The following is a 22,496-nucleotide window of genomic DNA, read 5'->3' as shown; positions in this document are numbered from 1 at the left end:
CTTTGCCGTGTGAGGTTCCACACTGGTGAGTTCTGGGAATACCGTGTGGACATGGGAGCCAGGGCAGGATCCCAGGTGGGGCTCGGCCTGCCGGGCCCCTGGCAGGACCTGGGGGCTCCTGCTGGCCGCTGCCTCGTCTTTCTCTCTGAGGCAGGGGCAGAGTCATCTGCTGCAACTGGGGCGGGAGGAGAGGGTGGCTGCACACGGTCCCTCAGGGCCAGGGCCCGGAGCCCCCGTGGGCTGGTGAGGGGCTTCCTGCTGGCCCCAGCCTGGGGGATGTCCCGGGTGGCGCACAGAAGTCTGGGCAGGTGGACGGGTGGGTGGACGTCGGCTTCCTCCAGGGCTCAGCCTTTCCCCAGAGTGGGTGACGGGCAGCCCGTGGATCCAGAGGTCAGGCTGCTGGTCGAGGGGTTCCTGATGAGAGGGAGGTTCCCCCGGGGCAGGGGCAGTGGGGGCTGGCTGGCCGCGGGGAGCCCGGGAGTCAGGCTGCGGATTCCAAGCAGGCGCGGAGCTCAGGCCTGGACACAGAGATCCAGAGGGGTCGGGGAGGGTCAGGGTTGGGGGCTTGGGGCTCCACGGACGCCCACCTCCATCTTGTTCTCCTCCTGGGCAGCGCGCCCCCACCAGCCAGTATCTCCCCATCGGAGGACTGGTGGCCTCCCCCGGGGCCTCTGCACTCTCGCCCTGACCCCACCCCTGCTTCCCTCCCTGTCTGGTCTCGTCCCTCTCGCCCACAGCTGCGTTTCTCCTGCCTGGCCTGGGTGCCCAGGCTCCACCGTGGACTCGTGGAGCTGAGGGAGACATACTCAGGCCCCGGCAGGGCCTCGGCCTGCAGCCCAGCCCTCCTGCTCACCCCTAGCCATCCTAGCCCCAGTCCCCTCTCCACGCCGTCCGGCCCCGGCCCCGCCCACCCCCCACCAGTCCCGTTTGAATCTGGGGTCTGGTGTCTGTGTCTCCTGCTGCAGCAGCCCCACCCCTGCGCCTCCAGGTGCCCAGCCCCTCCCTGGAGCCTCCCAGGATGTGAGGAGGGGCTGCCTGCTGTCCTCCACCCTTTCTGGGGTCGCTCAGAGCTCCCGTGGCCGCCGACAGACGCCTGTCGTCCTCCAGCACAGCTGAGCTGGGGGCAGGTGACACAGCGCCCTTACCACTCGGGCTCCTTGCTCGCAGGGGGACGCTGCGGCCCCGGGCGGGGGTCCCTGAGGGCAGCCTGCACCCTCCCCCCCGGCACGGCCTAGGTAGCTTCCGGGCCCCCAAACCCTGCGGGATCTCCGGGGACAGAGTGGCCTGAGAGGGCAGAGTTGGGCAGAGCTGAGGCAGGGGACAGCACCTGGCCCCCGGGCGGGTCTGGAGGGCGGCAGGGGTGCGGGGAGGGGCTGGGACGGCAGGAGTGTGTGCGGCCCGGCCCTGACCTCACTCTGACCCCCCTCAGTGCGGGCTTCTGGACGTGCACAGGCTTGGACCGCAGGTGTTGCCCTGGGCCGGGGGCTGGACGAGGCCCCGCGTTCCCAACCCCCAGGCGCCCCGGGGTCTCAAAGGGAAACAGGGCAGCCAGGAGCCCCAGGGACCGAGGGACGCGCGCGCCCAGTGTAGCCGGACCCGCCCGGAAGGCACGAGCCCGGGAACAATGCCCTTCGTGTGACAGACTTTCCCTCCGTGGGAGAAAATAGAGCTTGATAGAATGGCGATTTCCTGCATTTGTGCTATGGCAGAGAGTGGTTCACACAGGGACCTCCCACAAAGAGGAGCTCCTCGCCAAGTCGGCCAGGGCCCCGAGGCTGGGCAAGGGTCCACCCCTCACCCCAGTCCTCCAGGCCCCTACCCTCCTCCCAAGCTTCAGCTCCAACCCTAGCAGCTTGCTTACATGCAGAGGGACTGGCACTGTTCAGGCAGCAGCAGGGCTGGGAAGAGGAATGGGGGGCTTCCTGAGGAGGGGGCCTTGGACAGAGTGGGCCATGAAGACAGCCTCTCAGGGGACAGAGGGTCCAGGGCAGAGCAGATGTGGTGCCATGGTGAGGGCAGGCCGTGGGCACTGCCGTGGGTGGGAGGCAGAGGTTCCAGGGAGGCGTAGCAGCAGCAGAGCCTGGGCCTCCTTCCACGTTCTGGGTTGGGGAAGGGCGGCCTGGAGGCACCCCTGGATATGGCGATGCTGAGTGCTTGTGGCCCACAAGGGCAGCCACGGGCTGAAGGTCCCAATGCCTCTGCCCGCGGGGTCCAGCTGGCCCAGGTGGTCAGACCCAGAGCCCAGGGGACTGCTGACCTGCTGAAGGGGGAGGCAGGATCCTGAGGGCACCCCTGGGGTCTTTCCCTTCCCAGAAGAAGTTTATGGACAGGGCCTTGGAAGAGGGGGTTTGATGCAGAGCAGGGCGCCGGTGGCCGAGACGGAGTGCCGGGCCCAGGCTCACACTGCGGGGTTCTTGGGCCACGTGCTGAGGACGCTGTCTCCACCCACCTCTTCCCTGAGGACGGGCTGCCAACTGGCCCTCCTGCCCAGTAATTCCAGCACTGATGCACTCTCCAGAGCACACAGCCTGGCAGGCTGTCCCAGCCTCTGTGTTTAAACCTTCCTCTGTCCGTGGGCACAGGGACTCAAGTGAGCTATGAGCCGCCCACCACACCCCAGCCCTGGGGGCCACCCTGTGGCCACTGGCCTCGGTCTCTCCTGAGGGAAGCCCTGGCTGACCACCCTCCTGCCTTCTCCTGAGGCTTCGGCCGCTCCCACACCCAGAGCCCACCATGGCCGTACCTCTCCTTGGAGCTCAGGCCTCACCCACTCACCCCTCATTCAGGGCCCAGAGCACAGAGGTGGTAGGACCTACCGCCTTGCCCTGGGGACACGGGGCCCTTCTCTGCAGGTGCTGCAGACAGCACTGCAGGGCAGGCCCTGATGGTTGAGATGAGGCTTCCCTGGGACGTCCTGCCTTTTCACACTGTTCATGGGGCGCTCCAGGAGAGGATGCTTAAGTTTCAAAACGCTAAGACCATGGCATCCAGTCCCATCACTTCATGGCAAATAGAGGGGGAAACAACGGAAATGGTGACAGACTTTATTTTCTTGGGCTCCAAAATCACTGCAGATGGTGACTGCAGCCATGAAATTAAAAGATGCTTGCTCCTTGGAAGAAAGGCTATGACAAATCTAGATGGTATATTAAAAAGCAGAGACATCACTTTGCCAACAAAGGTCCATATAGTCAAAGCTATGGTTTTTCCAGTAGTCATGTATGGATGTGAGAGTTGGACCATAAAGAAGGCTGAGCGCTGAAGAATTGATGCTTTTGAGTTGTGGTGTTGGAGGAGACTCTTAAGAGTCCCTTGGACTGCAAGGAGATCCAACCAGTCCATCCTAAAGGAGATCAGTCCTGGGTGTTCATTGGAAGGAGTGATGGTGAGGCTTCCATACTTTTGCACCTGATGCGAATAAGTGACTTGTTGGAAAAGACCCTGATGCTGGGAAAGATTGAAGACAGGAGGAGGAGGAGGTGACAGAAGATGGTTGGATGGCATCACTGACTCAACTGACGTGAGTTTGAGTAAACTCCGGGAGACAGTGAAGGACAGAAAAGCCTGGCGTGCTGCAGTCCAAGGGTCGCAAAGAGTCAGACACGACTGAGCAACTGGACAACAGGACATCCAGCTTCAAGGCTGGTGGACAGCAGCCCCACTGCTCCCCCACCCCCAGCCCCGATGCACCCGATGCACTGGGGCCCCTGCCCACGGCTGCTGCTGGCCTCCGAGGGAGCGGTGGAGCACTGCAGGGGTGGGGAGGCCCCTTCTGCCCACGTCCTGCCACCCCTGCCTTCCCTGGGGCAGGCACCCTGCATGGGGTCTGGCCCCCACTCCTCGCCCCCCGATTCTTCACAGGCATTCCCCCCAAATCCCACCCACATCAGCACCCCACTTGGTCTTTCAGATGGGATCAAGTTCAAGCCGCCACCCCCTCTCCTGGACCTTGTGACCTCCAGGGTGGCACAGTCCCCCTCTTGCCCTGGCGGGTGCCCTGGCCACTTGCACGTGCTCACTGCCCTTTGCGAAGCGCTGGCACCGTCCTGGTGCTGCAGGGTGCTCTCCACCTGACATCTCGCGTCTCTGCACAAACCCTGGCGTTACAGCTGAGCTCAGAGCGGGCTGAGGCTGCAGAGGCCCAGCCCTGCGGGGAGGCACCCATGGTGGGGTCTGGGTAACAACTCTCCCCTGGGGTCCTCTGACCTCAGGCAGTGGCGTCCAGTGCTCCTAAGACCTCTGGAACCAACTCCTCATATTAAATCCCATTGGAAATAACCACACTGATAGCCACGGTGATTTTTTCTGTTGAGTTGGACGGAGTCAGGGAGGGCTTTGCACGGTGGAACACGGTGTGTGTGGGGTGAGACGGATACTCAGAGAAAGGCACTGCAGTTCCAGGGCTCTAGGGAGGGGAGGCGGGCCAGGGCCGGCCCAGAGAAGTCCATCCTGTGTGGTGGGAAGCAGGCAGAGGTTCGGTAAGGACAGGGCAGCTGTGTCTCTCTTCACCCCTCGCAGACCCCACTCTCAGCTGTGGATGAGCACGTGACTGAGGCCAGGGCCTGGTGAGTGGGCAGCCTTGGCTCAGGGACGGACGAGGAGGCCTGGGGTGACCCCAGCTGGACCATCTGTCCAGGATGGGCAGGACTGCTTGGCGGAACCCAGGGAAGGAGCAACAGGAGGTCTGGCCCAGGTGGGGAAGCACCGGGCACCCTGTCTCCCTCTTCCTCTGCCAGGCCACAGTCCTGCCCAGCCTGGAGCCCCAGTGGGCTCCTCCTTCTGCCAAGGTAGTGGGAGCTGGGTTCCACCCTCTGGGACTTGAGTTCTGCCTGCTGCTGTCCTTAACCTCGTCAAGCCTGTCACCCCTAACAAGGGTCAGAGGAAGAGCACAGGCCTGCGAGGGGCACCCCTCTGCCCGAGAGTCATCCTACTCCTTCCCCGCCCCTCCCGCAGCTCTATGGGATCTGATCTCATGAGCCCAGCCCCCATCAACCTTCCCCGGGAGCAGCTATTCTGACTCGTCCGTCCATTCTGCGACAGGCAGACGGAGACCCAGAGGAAAGGGCTGAGCTGAGACCAGCCTCGCCCCTGGTCTGGCTCGGAGCCCCCGGCCCAGGGCCCAGGGTGGCCCCGGGCAGGTGGCCGTCACCTCTGACCCCGGGCGGGGGCGGCCTCGGAGTCTGGGCCTCAGCTCGGAGCGTTTCCTGCCTGCCCGCCCCAACCCAGCCCCGCAGGAAGTGGCCGCCTCCTGAACAAAGGGGCCGGCAGACAATGGCCATTGAATTGGGCCGGGGCGCTAGCGCACGGACAGGCCACCAGCTGCCCGCGCTGATAAGACCGCTCTGCGGACTCCACGGGCTCCTGGACCCCAGGCGGGGCCTCGTGGCCGGTTCGGCCCCGGCCCGCGGACGGGCGGCCAATGGGGAGCCAACCTGGGCAGCCCCACCCCATAGGCTCGTCCCATCTGGCCCCGCCCCGCGGACGGGCGGCCAATGGGGAGCCAACCCGGGAGGCCCCGTCCCCAGCAGGCTCCTCCCCCACCTGGCCCCGCCCCGGTGAGCACGCCGGCTGGACCTGTCGAGGGCTGCAGAAGCCGCGCTTGGGGAAGTGTCCCCTCGGAAAGCGGAGGAAGTTGGCGCCTCCTGCGCCTCCTGGAGGCCCTGGCTCTCTGCAAGGGTCACGCGCGGCTCGCTGTGCTCCGAGGGTAGAGAGGGCAGCCTGGTCCTCACGCCTGCCTGGGGCAGTCCTCCTGAGGTCCCTGGACACGTGGTGAACACGGTCCGCTCTGTGTGCAGAGGCTCAGTGCCGAGAGCCAGCTCCAAGAGAGAGCATTGGGGCTGAGGTCAGGAGTCAGCCCTAAGCTGGCTCTGCAGGGCCTAGGAGCCCCCGGCATCACCCCTGGTCTGGGAGGCTCTGAATGTGGCAGGGGTTGTCCGCGTCCGGGAAGGCGTCGCCTGGAACCTGCGGGGAGGACAGGACTGAGAGGGGCAAAACCTAGAGGTCTGGGAGAACCGAGACAAGCTCGCTCTTCCTGGTGGGATGACATAGCCCACTTCCGGGCCTGGCACGCCCCAGGCAGGGCAGGGGTCTGGGGAGTTCAGGCCTACAGCAGCCCTGTTCTGTCCGTCCAGCCATGATGGTAGCAGTGGCTGTGGATAAGGTGACCGTTGGGGTGTTTGCATGGTGACTCTGCCAAGGTCCCAGGGGTGGGGTTGGGTGGAGTTGGGTGGGGAGAGATGGTGATGGGGGTGGTGGCGGGCCAGCAGCTTGTGGCCATGGGCAGAGCGGCATGGTGGAGTGCTGGGGCTGCGGTCCCTGGGGGTGGTGCTATAAGGCAGCCTACATGGCTCCAGGTGCCTCAGTGAGGCTGCCCAGACTGCCACTCAGTGGCCTGGGGTCATGCCCTCCAAGGAGCCAGATGACCCCTGCCAACTCCTCTAACCCCTCTTGCTCACGTGCTGTGAGCACCCCATCTCCTGAGTAACTGAGGTAACCGTGGTCACTGGGCGGACAGACATACCTGACCTTCAGGTGGACTCATGCCAACCCTGGCCTACCTGCCGTGTTGTCCTCCACCCCGTGCTGGCCCTGGCTGTGTCCTGACCTGACCACCTTCTCCACTCCACCCTTTGATCCGAAGCCTCAGAACTGTGGCCGCCCTCCAGCCAGAGGCCACGTGGGAACCCGTGCCCACCTCGATGCCCTGCCGCGGTCTCCGCAAGCACAGCCAAGTTCTCACGGGTCACATGGTATTCCGGGAGCCGTCCAGGCTGGGCCACAGACCCCCGGCCTGCATGAGCAGCTGCCTGCCCAGCCTCCGCCCAGCACCAAGCCCTGCTGCTCCGAATGCAGGAAGTGAGAGGCCCGGCGGCTTCTGACTCCCGCCCTTTATCAGCCCACGACGCTTCCTGTGGCCCGCGCAGCCTGGACCCGCGGCGCCGGGACACCAGGTCATCAGTGACTCATCGAGAGCCTGCCCTAGGGACACCCGGGCCCACGCCCCCCAACTCCTGCGAACGTGAACTCCTGCCCTCAGCCCAGCCTAAACCTGGCTGGCAGGGCCACTCTGAGGCCCTGTCCCCAGTCCATTCACTGGCATCTCCCCGTCTTTTAGTCTGTCCCTCCCTCCCCCATCCACAACGAGAAGGGCTGAGGTGCCCCCACCTCTTTGTGCCCCCCAGTTCCCCATGCCCGTAGCCAGTAAGGTGGGCAGCCAGAGCTGCAGGGTCCACGGGGCTGAGCACGAGCTCCTGCTCAAAGCACAAGACTTCCCGTGGCCACACGCTTGCTCCCTCCCACGGGCCCTGCTGTCCCCCATCCCTAAAGAACCCCGACATCACCACCTCTGGGGACCCCCAGTTCTCACCACCTCTCCCGGTGTGGTCACCCAGCCTCAGGTCGGCGGCCCACCTTCCTCCTCTGGACCGTGTCACGGCCTGTCCAGTTTCTCCTCCTTCTGGTCTCAGTGTGGACCCCTCTTCCTCCAGGAAGTCTTCTGGACTAACCCCTACACCTCTCCCATCCTGGGGCTTCCCAGGGGATGCCTCCACTCCATGGAACTTGTCTCTGACCTTTACTGGGCCCCTAGACCCCCCCAGCGTGAACCCAGACTCTGCCGCTCATGGGCAGACCCCCCCTCACCCCAGTGCACCCCTTGCCCAGTGCGCCTGGGGACACCGTGTGGGTCAGGACGGTGGGGCGGGGCAGAGAGGGCACCGGGAGGCTCATCCTGGTCTGAACTCGCAGGGCACCCACCAGGCCAAATGATAACGCTAAAGGAACCACCAGCTGTTGGGGTGGACACCTCCCTGGAGAAAGGTTCTTTCAGCACTGACCGCCACACACACACAAACCCCGCAAGAGGGTCCTCGTGGCGCACACCAGCCATCCCACTCAGGCCCACCCTGTAGGGCCGCCTGCAGGCTGGCACAGCAGAGCCCCCTGCCACTGGCCATGCCTGGGGGGCTAGAAGTGGGGGCTCTGCTCAGGGTGTGCCCACGTGTGCCCGGCACTCCTTTGTACCCTGCGGCCTGGCCTGTGACCACCACGCCATCTCCCTGAGATTAACATTCCCAGGCTGGATCAGTGACCGTCGTTGGGAAAGTCTGTCTCTGCCCAGGGCCAGGCTGGGGTCCACCAACCGGGGGGAAGGGTGGTGTGCCATCCACAGGCTGGTGAGCTCGGCCCCCAGCCCCCGCACCACCTCTCCATCACTGTAGGCCCTTCCGCCTGCTTCCCGCTGACAGCGCAGGGCCCTCCCGCTCAGCCCTGCCCAGTGGCCCGGCCCCCCTGTGGCCCCCTCGCCTCTGCCCTGCACAGCGGCTCTGCTCACGCCCACTCCTGCTGCCGCATTTTCCTGCAGCACGGGGGCCGATCCCCCCCCGGGGGTATTCCCGTCCTCACGGCCGACCGCAGACCCGCAGAGCTTTGGCGAGGTCTGCTGAGTAAGTAAACCCATGAACCGATGAACAGGGTCTGTTTTCAAGAGCTCTGTGTGTGGCTGGAACACCCCAGCAGGGGCTTGTGGGGAGGGAGAGCCAGAGGTGCGAGCCCCCGAGGGGTCTGTCCGGGGCCCCCGCTGCCTGCCTTCAGGTCCTACCGGTGTGGCCCTCACTGACCCAAGCCCTCCCACCCCGGGGGCATCCCCCCCGCCACCGGCTCAGCTCCCCAGCTGCTGAGGCTGGCGGCAGGGCCCATGGCAGCCAGGCCCCTGCCGAGCCCCGCACGGGTATTTTCCCAGGCCCCACCAAGGCGGGCACCTGGCAGACAATGTCCTTATTCACTGTGACCTCCGGGTGGGGGAGGCGATTACTCAGTCTGCGCTGGGTGAAGGGCCCTCGTCGCCAAGGAGAGGACGGTCCCCACACTGTCTAGCAGGGCGGCGCTGCCTCCAGCCAGGCCTCAGCTGAGTCTGCGTGGCCTCCGCAGTGGCCCCTGTGATGTGTGGCAGCCCACCTGCCCACCACAAGCCTGCCTAGCACCTGCCCCACTGCAGCCTTCCACTGGCCTCGCCAGGGCCGAGGTGGCGGGGACAGCCGGGGCTGGGGCTGAGGTCAGGGTCGGGTCCCACCATTCTGGCCCCCTGCCCTCCCAGGACCCAGTTGGACCATTGTGTGATGGCTTCCTGAGCTAGGCTCCTGTCCTGGCAGGAAAGCAGAGTGCCTCCCCTCTGCCGCCGCCCACAGCCCCTGGGAAGGGCCCAGGCTGTCAGGGCCTGAGGCCCAAAGCCTTGGAGCCCGACCCTCGGACCCCACCCCTTGCCAGCCTGGCTGGGGCCCAGGCCTCCCCAGGGATCAGCCAGCCCTCCAGGCACGTAGGCCAGGCCGACGCAGGGAGGCGCCAACCAGCCAGGGCAGCTGCCGCCTGCCCGCGAGTGACCGTGACTCAGGCGCCTCTGCCCCCAGGAGGTAATGGCCCATCAGGGCCCCCAGCGGGCCGGTGTGCAAGAGCAGGGTGCCAGCTGTTCTGCGGATGTGGCCACAGGGAACCGGGAGAATGTCAGGAGGACCCAAGGCTGGGGGGTGGGGGGGCCAGAGCCTGAGGCTGTGAGGCAGGCAGCCACCCCCCCCCCCGCGGGATAGACAAGCAGCAGCCGTCCCGGAGCCCGGCGCCCCCGCCGGCCCGGCTGGTCCTGGGGCGCCCCCTGCTGCCCGGGGCCGGCCCTGCAGTGTGGCAGCGGCATGGGCTCCCTGGAGGTGCAGGCGGCTGGGCTGAGGGTCTGGACTCGGGGTCTGCTGGGCCCTGAGGCAGAGACGAGGGGTAGCCAGAGCCCCGGCAGCGGAGCCTGGGGTGACACGCGGGCCCAGGGTCGGGCAGGGGCTGCTTTCTGTCCACACTGATCCCCATGGTCTTGCCGGGTGAGGGGTCCTCAGCCCAGGAGAACAGGATGGGCATGTGGATGACGGCGAGCCTGGGGCGCCCACGCCAGTGGGGGTGGCACAGAGCAGGGTCCTGGGGGCAGAGCCGTCCTGACCCACCAGCAACTGGACGGTGCGACAGAGAACAAAAGCCCTGAACTGGGCTCGCGGCTTCAAAGGCAGCCTTTATTGTGCAGTGCTGGACCCCGCCTGGGGCCTGGGAGGGGGAAGCTGGGCACTGACCCAGCAGCCTGAAGGCAGTGGCTGAGGGGCTGGGCCCCACGAGGCAGGGTGGCTGAGGACCCGAGGCCACACCTGCTGCACCGCCTGCAGGGCAGCCCCAGCCCTGGGGGCTGGGAACATCCTGGCTCTCCCAGGGACCCCTCAGCGCAGGAGGGACAAGAGCCCCTCTCCTGCTCAGACGCACGGCCCTCACTCGGCCAGCGCTCCAGCCTGCTGAGAAACAGACGTAGGACTAGGGTGTAGACACAGCAAAGGGGCTTGGCAAGGGCAAGAGCTGGATGGGAGGACAGGAGAATGGGCATCGACCCGGGGCGGCAGGATGGGGGGCGGTAGGAAGGGGGGCGGTAGGATGGGGGGCGGTCTGCACCTCGCCCAGCGCTGAGCCGCGGGAGCAGCGTTTGTGGGGCTGCCAGTGGGCAGGGCACAGTGGGTGCTCAGGCTGGGCTCTACCAGAGGGGGGTGTCAGGGACCCTGGTTCTCAGGGGCCCCCCCGAAGCTGCCCCTCCCTCAGAAAGACCCCCAGCGCCCCAGGGGCCGTGGGGCAGCAGGCAGCCACCAGCCCTGCTGCCCGTCTGGAGGCCTGATCCACCTGGACATGGCCGTGGGAGCCAGGCAGGTGTGGGGAGCCGCTGGGGGGCAGGTGGCAGCCAAGCAAGCTGGTGTGACCATGAGGTGAACTGGGCAGGGGGCAGGATGGGGCGGAGACCGAGCCCCGAGCGCCTGCACAGATGCCCCCAGCGCCCGGTTCTCAGGAGGGTGTCCACTCCAGCCTGCCTTCTGCCTGACCCCCACCGGCCAGGGCTCCCACCGCCAGCTCAGGGCATCAGGGACCAGGCTGCTGAGGCTCCAGCCCAGGCGCCTGGGCAAGCCGGCTCGGGAGGGGGCTCCCCAGGGGTGTCTTGGGCCTGCCCCACCTTCTCGGAGGGGCCTGAGGCAGCAAGCGGCAGGTTGCATGGCCCACCCAGTCCAGCCAGGAAGGGCACCCGTGATCCCGACTCCGAGGCCCAGAGGGGCGAGGGGCCGCGAGGTCACGGAGCGCGGCGTGGGCCGGATGCCAGCAGGCGCTGCATCCTCTGCGGGAGGCGGGCGGCCCTGTCACAGCGGCCCTGCAAGGGTTCCCGAGGCACCATGAGGCCTCGGGTCCCAGAGCTCAGCCCCGCTGGGGGTGGGCCTGGGTCTGAGCAGGGACCCGGCGCCCTGTCGGTGGCCTGCAGGGACACGGGGGAGGCGGCGTGAGCAGCACCGGCGTGTCTGTGCACAGGTATGCACCTGTGTGTGTGCAGGCCCTGCAGTCCTCTCCCGGCCGGCCCTCCTCCACCCCCAGGCCGCTGGGGGACGAGCCGGGAAAGTGAGACTGACAGGGAGAGCAGCACACCCCGGAGGAGGAGCCAGGCCGCGTGCTGGGGGCAGGCAGGGGGCCTGGAGAGCCCGGCCTCACGCTGGAGGAGGGGCAGGGCACGTGGCCCACCCACCGCGCGGCAGGGACGGGCCGCCCTGGGCCCCAGTGTACGCAGGCTGCCTCCCCCGGCCGGTCCCAGCGCCGTGCAGAGCCCGGCGGCCAGTCGCGTGCCCTGCTCGGGCGAGCACCCATGGGAGACCCTGCTGACATCAACCTGAGTGGGCGCAGCTGGGGACGCAGCGCACCCTGCCTCGCCCTGCGGCCGCCCCGCGCATACTCCCCCGGACGTGCTCCCCCGCTCCCCCGCCCCGGCTCAGCAGCCTCTCCTCTGCAGGCCGGCCTGACTGCCCCCCCGCAAGACTGTTAGCTCCTCCTCTGTGAAGGGAGCTCCGGGGCAAGGGCCTGCAGAACGGCCTCCTGTCCGCCTCCCGGGGAAGCGTCCAGCCAGACCTCTGCCTCTAGAACACGGCACACGCGGCCTGGCCGCCCCCCGCCAGTCGCCAGCCCCACCCGGAGGCTCCCGGGCTCTGCCCAGCGAGCGCCTTCTCCCCGTGTGGGGCAGTGGCCCCCGTCCACGAGGCCCCTCTAACAGACTCTGCAGAGGCTCAGGGCCTTCCTGTGAGGGTGGACCTGTCACCGGTCCCCCACCTGACAAGAGGGCACGCGTGGAGCCTGGAGACCCAGCGCCCCCGCCGAACCTCGCTGCTCTAGGGAGCCAGACGGGGCTGCAGACCACACACTCCACAGGTTTCTGCTCAAGCAACGCTCTTTCTGTTTTACCAGCCAACCTTCGACTCTAGCCTGCCAGGCCCCCTGGGGTCCCAGCCGAGGGGCACAGCGAGGGCCCTGAGATGCCCCCGTGAGCTGCGATGCCCTCTGGGGTGGACGCCACAGGGCCTGCCTACCCCGTGAGGGGCAGAGGCTGGCCTGGAGAAGCAGAAGCCTCTGTGGGCCCCTCGTGGACACCCCCCGAGCAGCGATGCGCAAGGCCAGGCCAAGGGCTCCGGGCCTTCCCACGGCAAGGCTGGTCCAGGAGGGCCCGAGTGCCACCAAGCGGAGGACCTCTGCCGGCCACGCCTCTCAGGACAGGGACCTGGGCACAGCTCGGGCGGGAGGCACCCAGCGGCCTCATGGGTGCCCAGGACAGCTGCGCACGCACCTGCTGAGTGGTGCCAGCCGCCTTGCGGGGCTGGGCAGAGTGTGGGCTCCTTGGTGCACGCCTGCGCGGTCCCCGGGCCCGGACAGAGCGGGAAGGCCTGGCCGGGGGTCAGCTGGACGCAAAGTGCTTCTCAGACGCGGTGAGGAGGCGAGGGGCACAGGCTCCCGGCCGCCTGGGGCAGAGCAGGGTCTGGAGCCCGCAGGGCCTCCACGAGCTTTGACACGCGCTGGGCCTCCCTGGGCCGCAGTTTCTCTCCACTGGACGCAGCAGAGCCACCAGCAAGGGTTCCTGGGCCATGAGACCCACCTCTGCCGAGAAACAGACACGCTCCTCACGTTGCTCAGAGCAGGGTCCCAACAGCAAGGGCCACGAGGTCGTGGGCAGCTGTGCACGAGGCCGCCGGGCAGCAGGGTGGCACCTCTCTCATCACCGAGTCTTGCTGCTCACTGGGGGCTGACCCGAGGCCATCGGACCCTCGGGAGCCAGCGGCAGGACCACCAGCGGACGTGCCAGCCGTGAGGCCGCCTCAGTAGCCGTCGTCATCGTCCCCGTCACAGCCGTAATCTGCAGAGCAAGAGGCAGTGACCCACGGGGGTGAGGCCCGCTGCTCCCTGCTGCCCCAGGAGCAGAGCCCCCCACGCGCCCCCCATGGCCCTACCGCCAGCCCTGCAGGCCCTGCCCCCACCGACGTGGCCCCCCGAGCGCCCTCAGGTGCGGGGCGGGCTCGGACCTTTCTCATGCCAGCCGGGCGGCCCGGAGCCCCCGCCTGCACAGCAAGCAGGGCCCAGCCAGCTCCTTCCACAAAACCCACAAGGCCCTCCCGGAGCGCCCGCCCGCCCGCACACACCGTTGCCGCCCATCATCTGCAGGGCGCTGACGCAGGGCTCCCCGTCCTCCTCCTCCGCGTCCTCCTCCTCTGCATCCTCCTCCGCGTGGTACGACACAGGCCCGCTCTCCACCACGATGGCTGAGGGCCTGACGTGCTCGGCCTCCAGGGAGCAGGTGTTTGGGACTGAGGCCTGCTGGTGAGGTGAGGGGCTGGGCAGGCGTGGGCAGGCTCCGGGCCGCCCCACTGCTGGGCCCCGGCTCCCAGGGCCCGGTCCTTCTGCCTGGATGGGCGTGCCCTCTGGACCCCGTGCAGGCACCCTCTTCCCCGAGGACTCCCACCCTGGCGCCGCCGTGTTCCCCAAGGACCCCCGGCCCCCGCCCCGCGCCGACACACCTCTTCAAGTGCTACCTTCTTCGCCGGCTGCGTTGAAACCATCGGCCTCAACCTGGAAGAGAGCAGAGTGACGCGGCCTCAGCGCAGGCCACACCTCCGCCCAGGAGGACATGGCCTGGAGAGGCCTGCTCTCCACACTGGCCGGCGGTGGAGGACAGGGATGCTGGTCCTGTCCCCCAGGCCTCAAGCGCTGGCCCCTCACCCCTGGAGTGTCCCACAGCCGCCTCCTCCACCCAGGCCTGGCCGCCCTCCACCTGCCCCAACCCAGCGGGCTGGGCAGATCGCTGGACAAGCGGGCCGCCCTCTCGGCCTCGTGTCCACACAGGGCACAGCCGGGGAGAAGCTGGGACAATCAGGCCGCAGCCACCATTGTCCTGCCTGCACTTGCGCTGGACCCTCCCAGCCCGGCCCTGCTGCAGTGAGCGCCAGCGACACCTAGAATGGACCCCAAGAGAGCCTCCAGCAGTGGACACCTGACAGCAGGCCCTCCAGCTCGGCTGCGGGCAGCCTTGCCTGTCAGCAGTGGGGCCTCAGGGCTCTCATGCGGCCCTGGCCGGAAGCCTGGAGGGGGAGGCGGCAGGCAAGGGCACAGCTGTGCACGGCCTGAGTCAGTCCCTCCTGCAGGACGGCTCTCCGGGGAAACGGGTGCACGGGCTGTGGAAGCAGTGACCCCAGGCCAGGCAGAGCAGCCCGGAGTCCTGGAAGCCAAGAGGAGGGAGCCAGCGGCAGGCCCCTCACTACCCGCGCGCCCGCCCGATGGGCAGGGCACGTCAGCGGAGCAGAGGAAGGCCAGAGGAGCAGGTCTCCTCTCGACATGCCCCACAGCCGTTCGCACGCTGCCCCGCGGGCGGCCAGGCCTCCGAGCAGGGCCTGGGAGCACCCAGAGAGCACCCCGGGACCAGGCTGGGGGCATGCCGACCAGTCTCGGGCCTCATGGGAGCCCGGGGGCGGGCATGCGGAGCTGGCTGGACCTGCCCAAGCAGAGCGGCCCACCAACCCCAGCTAGGAGGGCCCTGTGGCCACGCAGCTGTCTTCCCCCAGCCCCAGGGCCCCGTCAGCGGTCTCTCCCAGGGTAGGGTGGTGTGGGGGCTTCCGGGAGCCCCTGGGTGGGGAACAGGCCTGCCCCACCTGTTTCTCAGTCAGAACCGTCTCTGATGCCGCGACCCCGCCAAGGCTGGAGCCCCACTCAGCTCCCCACCAGGGCGGCGCAGGCTCCAGACATCGAGGCTAGTTTCTGGCATGCGGGAGGTGACCGACCCCAGCCTGCCCCCCAGGCCCACCTGACACAGTACCTCTTGCCCACACTGGTCGAGGGGTCAGGCTGGCTTCTCCTGGAGGGCGTCTTTCGCCGGGACAGCCTCCGGGCACTGGTCCGCTCCGGGGGCCGGGCGCCCTCCCCCTGGGGGGCCGTGTCCTCCCCGGGCGGGGGGCCATTGTCCCGGGGCGGGGGGCCGTCCTCCCCATGCGGGCCGCCCCCAGCGTCCAGGCCCCGCAGCACGCTATAGTTGATCTTGCTAGAGATCTTCTTCTGCTCCAGCATCTTCTCGATGGCCTCCCCGGCTGTGCTGGCCTGGATCGGCTCCCGGCGCTTGCAGGACTTCTTGGGCTTGAGAGAAACACAAAACTTATGCTTCCTGTGGGCCTTGGTGCTACGAACCGGCCAGGTGCCAGTCAGGATGTGGGGGGCACCAGGCGGACTCCTGGGAAGGAGACTCACGCCATCAGGGCTGGCTGGGGCCTCTCACTCTCCCCGGAGAGACGGGCCCCTGGGTGGCCAGCGCTGCCCCCTGCCCACGGCCCACCGAGCAGTCCCCAGCCGTTCCGAGCCTCAAGCAGGACCGTCTGGGTCCGGGGGCAGCCTCTGCGAGTGGGAGGCTGACAGCACAGCCCGGAGGCGCGCGCTCAGGCCCCTGGGGAGGGTGCCCACCTTGTGCTCCTTGTAGATGCCCAGCTCCCTCTCCTTCGCGATTCTCGCTTCTTTCTCTGAAAGACCAAGGAGTGGGGTCAGCGAGGCCTGTGTCCCGGGGCACCCGGGCGGGCAGGGGCCCACGAGGCCCACGTCCCGGGCACCAGGCGGGAACTCACCCTTCTGCTCCCGCAGGTACTCGGCGTTCTCCCGCATCCACAGCTCGGCCTTCACGCGGGCTTCCGCCTCGTTCAGGATGTACTGGGGCAGAGCACAGGGTCACACTCAGGGGGCATGCCCGGAGCTCAGCCACAAATGTGCCCGCTTCGTGCATGCCCGTCAGGAAGCAGGCCTCCGACCTGCTTGTGTGCAAGTCCTGCAAGCGCCGGGAGCCGATCCAGGGAGCATGTGCAGAGCCCAGGCTGATGGCTCGCCATCCCCCGCCCTCCCCAAGGCTGCATCCAGGAGCCGACCCCGCAGCAACCCCCTCCCCAGCAGCTCGCAGGCCCCAGGGCACAGGAGCCAGGCCAGCCAGAGTGCAGGCATGAGGGTCCCAGAGAAGGAACTGAACTGAGGGCCACGACACCAACTGACGAACAGGCGGTGGCCGCAAGCCCGAGACGACTGGTGACAAATCAGGGGAAAGACTTCCCGCTGCCCGTGGACGAGCTCTGCTAGAAGCCTGCTCAGAGCCCGCCAGCACCACAGGCCTGGGGCCGGGCACATGGGGGTACAGCCCCGGTGCACGGGCCCCCCGGGGGCGTGGACCCAGCCCCCGCCCCGGCCAGCCCACCCCGGGGGGCCCCGCCAGCAGGCAGTGCCTACCCGGTCAATCTCAAGGTCGTCGATGCCGCTCAGGTCTAGCTCCCCGTCTCCGCAGGCGTCCTCTGGAGGGAAGCACAGCCTGGACTCAGGCTTGGCCTCCCGTGCAAAGGCACACAGCTCACCTGGGCCGGCTCGGGGCCCAGGGGCAGGGCCAGGGCAGCTCCAAGCCGCTCACCCACGCGCTGTTCCCAAGGCCTCGGGGAGGAAGCGACTCACTGACCCAGAGGAGACCCTGGAGGAGACCCTGTCCTCACGCTCTCCTTACGGAGGAGCTTCTCAACAATGTTCCTGGCAGGGGCCCCAGGGAGCCTTCCACGACCACGCCGAGGACCCCCCAGACCTGTGGGCTGCCACCCTCCCGACCCAGCTGGGGCAATGGCACCCTCTGTGCGGCCCAGAAACGGGGGTGGCCCTCCTGTTGCTGCCCGGCCCCTGCCGCCCAACGGTGCTCTGCCGCGGCCTGCGGGCCCCACGGAGGGGCCGTCGGGGCGCCCTGCCCCGACACTGCCTGCAGCGGGGGCCCGGCGAGGGCTCCCCTGGGCATCCCTCCGCGGTGGGCCTCATGGCCCTGCTCTCAGTTCCAGCCAGGACGGCCTCCTTCTGCCCCCGGGCCCCTGTGCGAGCCCTCTGCCCGGTGCCCTCCACCCAGGTGCCCTCGCACAGCAGCCCCTGGGGGTGCGGCTGCTCGTGCCCCAGCAGGTGGGCCAGGTCTGCGTCAGGGCCCTGTCTGCCCCCAGGGCAGGTGCACCCACGGCATGGGAGGGGCACTGAGCGGCGTCCCGCTCACAGGGGCTCCTCACACAGAGGCCCAGCCCTTGGTGCCCAGGGAGGAGACAAGGCCACGCTCGCCTGAGACGCAAGGGAACCGGACCTGCCTTCCTCGTGGGGAGGGCCCCGCAGGCACCGGAGCCCAGCAAGCAGTGCCCATCTGTCCAGTGCAGAGGTTGCCTTTGGCCGACACCTCCCCACCAGGCCGACGTAGGGACGGGCAGGGGGTGCCAGTCTGCCTCTGTGGGCCCTCTGTGAGGCGTGGCTTTGGCTTCTTGCGCTGAGGCAGGCAGGGCACGGCGGCTACAGCTGACCCCCCCGCGGGCTTGGGCCGGTGCAGGAGGGCCATGGAGACGCTGCCAGCCGCTGCGGGGACCCATGTGTCAGCAAGCCCCTCCCGAACCCGCTGTCACACAAGGCTGCCCCTCAGCAGCCCCCACAGGGGTGGGGCGGGGGGGCACTCACTGGGCTCATGGCTCGGAGAGGAGATGCACTCTCGGATGGAGTCTGAGATGCCCAGGCTGGCTGCCGTGGGCAGAGGCCCAAGCAGGGACTCCAGCGCGGGGGGCCTCCCGCCGTCCTCGGGGCCGCCGCCCGCAAGCAGCTCCTGGTAGAAGTCCTTGCTCAGGTGGCCGGCTGCGGCCTCCAGCTCCTCGTCCTCGGGGCCCCCGGCCGCCTCAGAGCCGCTGGGGCCACCACCCCCAAGCAGCTCCCGGTAGAGGTCCTTGCTCAGGTGGCCGGCCGCGGCCTCCAGCTCCTCGTCCTCGATGTCCTCCTCCCCAAACACGCTGGACGTGGCGTCCTCAGCGGAGCCTAGGACACAGTGTCACACGCCCCTGTGACCGAGGCAGGAGCCCAGAGCGCCCGCCCAGGGAAGAGCGTCTCCGCGCAGCTGCACACATTCCCAAAGGTGGGTCTGTCCCCAGGGCGTCCACACCACACACGCCACAGGGAAGCCAACTCAGAACAGGTCAGACACGAACCTGACAGCTGCAAGTATAAATGTTTCCAAGAAAAGATGGGAGACGGGAAGAAAGGTTGACTCCAGCATTGATACACCAGATTTCATCAAAAATGAGAACTCGACCTTGAAAGACATGGTTTAAGAAGGCGAAAAGACAAGCTGCAGACTCATCCGCAAATCACACGTCTGACAAGGACTTGCCTCTGGAATACGTGAACAGCTCTGAAAACACGACGCCACCACAGCCAAAGACGGGAACAGAGACCAGCAGAGGCGCCGCGGGTGCGGACAGGCGCGTCATCCTGTCACGACAGGCGCGCGGCAGCCGCGAGCCCGCGGGTCCCTCCCCATCCACGGCCACAGCACGAGGACAGACACCTCGTCGGAAGCAGCTTCTGAACGACCACGTCTCCCGCCCCAGAGACTCCACTCCCAGCATCATCCCCCGAGAAACGGAAACAAAGACTGACGGGGGTGCTCACACTGGTTTACATGCAACAGCCCAAGACCGCAGGTGGCCCTGGTCCTCTGCGGGGGTCACAACAAACTGCGGGAAATTCTGAATGATGGGAACACCAGACCACCTGACCTGCCTCCTAAGAAACCTGTGTGCAGGTCAGGAAGCAACAGTTAGAGCTGGACACAGAACAACAGACTGGTTCCAAATAGGAAAAGGAGTCCATCAAGGCTGTATGTTGTCACCCTGCTTATTTAAGTTATATGCAAAGTACATCATGAGAAACGCTGGGCTGGAGGAAGCACAAGCTGGAATCAAGATTGCCGGGAGAAATATCAATAACGTCAGATATGCAGATGACACCACCCTTATGGCAGAAAGTGAAGAAGAACTAAAGAGCCTCTTGATGAAAGTGAAAGAGGAGAGTGAAAAAGTGGGCTTAAGGCTCAACACTCAGAAAACTAAGACCGTGGAATCCGGTCCCATCACTTCATGGGCAATAGATGGGGAAACAGTGACAGACTATTTTTTGGGGCTCCAAAATCACTGCAGATGGTGACAGCAGCCATGAAATTAAAAGACACTTACTCCTTGGAAGAAAAGTTATGACCAACCTAAACAGCATATTAAAAAGCAGAGACATTACTTTGCCAACAAAAGTCCGTCTAGTAAAAGCCACGGTTTTTCCAGTGGTCATGTATGGATGTGAGAGTTGGATCATAAAGAAAGCTGAGCGCAGAAGAATTGATGCTTTTGAACTGTGGTGCTGGAGAAGACTCTTAAGAGTCCCTTGGACTGCAAGGAGATCCAACCAGTGATCAGTCCTGGGTGTTCACTGGAAGGACTCATGCTGAAGCTGAAACTCCAATACTTTGGCTACGTGATGGGAAGAACCGAGTCACTGGAATCAACCCTGATGCTGGGAATGATTGAAAGCAGGAGGAGAAGGGGACAACAGAGGATGAGATGGTTGGATGGCATCACCGACTCAATGGGCATGAGTCTGAGCAAGCTCCAGGAGTTGGTGATGGACAGGGAGGCCTGGTGTGCTGCAATCCATGGGGTCACGAAGAGTCAGACACGACCAAGCGACTGAACTGACTGACTGCCTTCCGTCAGGACAGGACACTCGGGATCCCTGGTGCAGAGAGGACTGGCAGGGGACGGACCTCTCAGAGCAACAACACCGAGGGAAAAGCCGGGGAAGAAACGCTGCCTCTCACAGCAAACTCGAGACACAACAGCCAATTTCCAGCCGTAGGAGGCAGCTGCATGCTGCCTGGACACCTGCTGGCCCTTGGCCTGTGATACACGCCCCTGACCACACGCGTGGCCCCCTCACGCCCTCGCAGCCCCTTGCCTGGAAGCCCACGCTGTCAGCACACCTGCCGCCAACAGCCCGCGGAAAGGCCAGCAGAGCGAGGACACTGGCCATCCACTCGGCCCGCCGCAGGGTCCCAGAGCTCAGGGCCCCGCACACACGCAGCGCGGCCTCCAGAGGGGCGGACTCGACAGCGCGTGCAGCCCTTCCTCCTTCCCCCGGCCCCAGCGGTCCCCCAGCACCTGGCCTCTCCTCCTCGCTGCGGAGCTGCGGCTCCCCCAGGCGGGCCATCCCGTGACAGGGCGGGGCTGCTTGGAGGCCAGAGGAACAACGCCACACCGAGGAGGGCAGACCAGGAGCAAGAGTGGGACGGGACGCGGAGGCGGTGGGCGTGGAGGAGGACATGTGCCCGACGGTCTGGTCAGGAGAAGCTGTGAGAAGCTGGACCTGGAGCAGACCAGGGGTCCCTCAACAGCACCCGGTGAGCGCGAGGGCAGGGAGAGCGAGCCCACCCGTGGCTGGGCGGCTGCAGGCAGGCGCTGGCCCAGAAACAGAGACCTCAAGAGAGGATGCCAAGCAAACTGGGGACAGAACACACGCTTCCCGAGGCCCAGGGAGCACCTCGCAAAAAGCACGTGAGCAGACACAGGGGAGCCGGGTCCTCGTGCAGAGAGAGGTCTAGGTGGGGCCGGAGAGCAGAGCCCTGCTGTGTCCAGAGGGGGGACACGGGCGGGGTGGGCGGGGAGGCAGGCAGGCAGGGCAGAGACCACCAGGCGTGCACAGAGGCCCACGGGGGGGCGCCCGGCACCGAAAACGCGCCGGCCTCCGCCGGAGCGCCGAGACCCCCTCTGCCTGTGAGAGCGTCACACAGCTGACAACGTGGACGGGGGGGGACACCGCGGCAGACACGGAGCCCAGCCCTGGGGACCGGAGCCCAGGGGGCCTCTTCCCCAAGCACCACAGGCATCTCCAACCAACAGGCCTGTGGCCACAACACAGTGGCAGCAAGGTGGGACAGCGCCAGCAAAGCGCCGTCACTGCGCGGTAAGTGAGGACGCTGACAACAGTCATGAGACACCCCCACCCTGAGCGCGTCTGCACTCCTCATTCGACGCGTAGCATCGAGGAGAAACACAGCCCGAGCCTGAGCAGAAGCGTCTGATGCCAGGAGCGCGCGCTGCAGCTCACACTACAGGGCAGAAGGGGGGCTCGCAGGAGCGCGGCCCCACCCCCGCCCCCACCGCTGGAGGAGAGCAGCTGGGGCAGCGACCACAGGTCAGAACACGGGGAGACGCCACGGAGGTCAGAACCGAGGGCGGAAGTCGCCGGCGGAGCGCCGAGAGGTTGCAGGGCGCACGAGTCAGCCCAAGAGCTGCTTCAGTGGGAAGTCGGCAACGCAGCCAGGAAAACAAGGACGAGGCACACGGGCACGGACAGGTGAGGCGGGAAACCGCCAGAGCGACAGCATCGTGGGGACGGGCACCGCGCGGGTCAGGGCGTCCCGGGAGCGCCGAGGCCTGGTGCGGGGCACGGGGGCTGGCAGTGGGAGGGGCGGCTGCGCTCACCATCTTTCGTCAGGCTGGCGAGCGCCCCCTTGGCCTTGGGCCGGCTGTTTTCTAGTTCAATCTCAATGGCATCCTGGTAGGTGGTTATTTCACCTGAAGCAATAAGTTAGAAGCAAAAAGCGATCATGAACTCCATCCCTGTAAGGACCCGAAGCCTCTGTCCAGTGAGACGGGCGGTTACCTTCCACGTCCTCCAGCTGTTTTGACAGGACTTGTTCGAGCTGGAAAGGAAGGGCATGAGTGTTTAGTGACGGGCGAGACCAGGCCGCGGGCACCGCAGGCCTCTCGGCCCCGGGCAGGGCCCCCCTCAACCCCCGCACCGACAGGAGGGACGTGGCTTCAGGCCAGACTGGAGCACTTGGGCAGCCTGGGAAGACCCCACGAACGGAGGAGCGGACCTGGGCCCAGGAGGGACTGTGCCCAGGGCAGCCCACCCCCAGCCACCAACCCCTCACCGGGTTCAGCGCCCCCATCCGCCTCTCCCGGGGCTGCGCACGGACCCACGCCCTCGTCAGTCTTTGTAACAAAGCCACTGTCTTGAAGGAAGGGCAAGGAACAGTGAGGGCAGAGGCTGCGTGTGGGGCCCACCTGCTTCAGCCGCAGCTTCCTCTGCCCAGCCGTGTAGGACGGGGGGTCGCATTCCTCCTCCAAGTCAATCTTCATAAACTCGTCCACGGTCAGCTGACTGGTGGGCGTGTCTTCAAACTCCGTGAGCCTGAAGCACACGGAAGGGAATCTGGCACCCCCGAGCAGCCCACTAACCAGAACCCAGTTACTGAAGCGCCCCTCGGGGGTCATGGTGCCCAGGCC

General features: G+C 66.7%; 1 protein-coding gene across 12 annotated transcripts in view; it reads right to left on the bottom strand.

Annotated features, from left to right (window-relative positions):
• Positions 1–3,028: 3,028 nt before the first annotated feature.
• The window catches only part of BRF1 (BRF1 general transcription factor IIIB subunit), a 66,581-nt gene continuing 47,113 nt past the window's right edge, over positions 3,029–22,496 (bottom strand). For 3 of the 12 annotated variants that reach the window (XM_081551193.1, XM_081551196.1, XM_081551194.1), the window contains 12 exons: positions 22,275–22,401; positions 21,868–21,907; positions 21,687–21,779; positions 18,051–18,192; positions 17,845–17,972; positions 16,612–16,673; positions 15,966–16,047; positions 15,808–15,863; positions 15,173–15,486; positions 13,881–13,932; positions 13,506–13,677; positions 12,248–13,222 (listed from right to left, as the gene is read on the bottom strand). In XM_081551193.1, coding sequence (XP_081407319.1) covers positions 13,185–13,222; positions 13,506–13,677; positions 13,881–13,932; positions 15,173–15,486; positions 15,808–15,863; positions 15,966–16,047; positions 16,612–16,673; positions 17,845–17,972; positions 18,051–18,192; positions 21,687–21,779; positions 21,868–21,907; positions 22,275–22,401 — 1,306 coding nt within the window. In that variant the 3' untranslated portion in view covers positions 12,248–13,184. Of the gene's footprint in view, positions 5,962–10,022; positions 10,311–12,247; positions 13,223–13,505; positions 13,681–13,880; positions 13,933–15,172; positions 15,487–15,807; positions 15,864–15,965; positions 16,048–16,611; positions 16,674–17,844; positions 18,193–21,686; positions 21,780–21,867; positions 21,908–22,274; positions 22,402–22,496 lie in introns of those variants that run through there. The other 9 variants (XR_014071590.1, XR_014071591.1, XR_014071593.1 and 6 more) reach the window with 9 other exon arrangements.

This window comes from Giraffa tippelskirchi, chromosome 12, assembly GCF_054371585.1.
Source record: "Giraffa tippelskirchi isolate mGirTip1 chromosome 12, T2T-mGirTip1v1.2.pri, whole genome shotgun sequence".
Taxonomy (NCBI): Eukaryota; Metazoa; Chordata; class Mammalia; order Artiodactyla; family Giraffidae; genus Giraffa; species Giraffa tippelskirchi.
The sequence above is the reverse complement of the archived record's forward strand: the minus strand, read 5'-3'. Positions and strand labels throughout refer to the sequence as shown.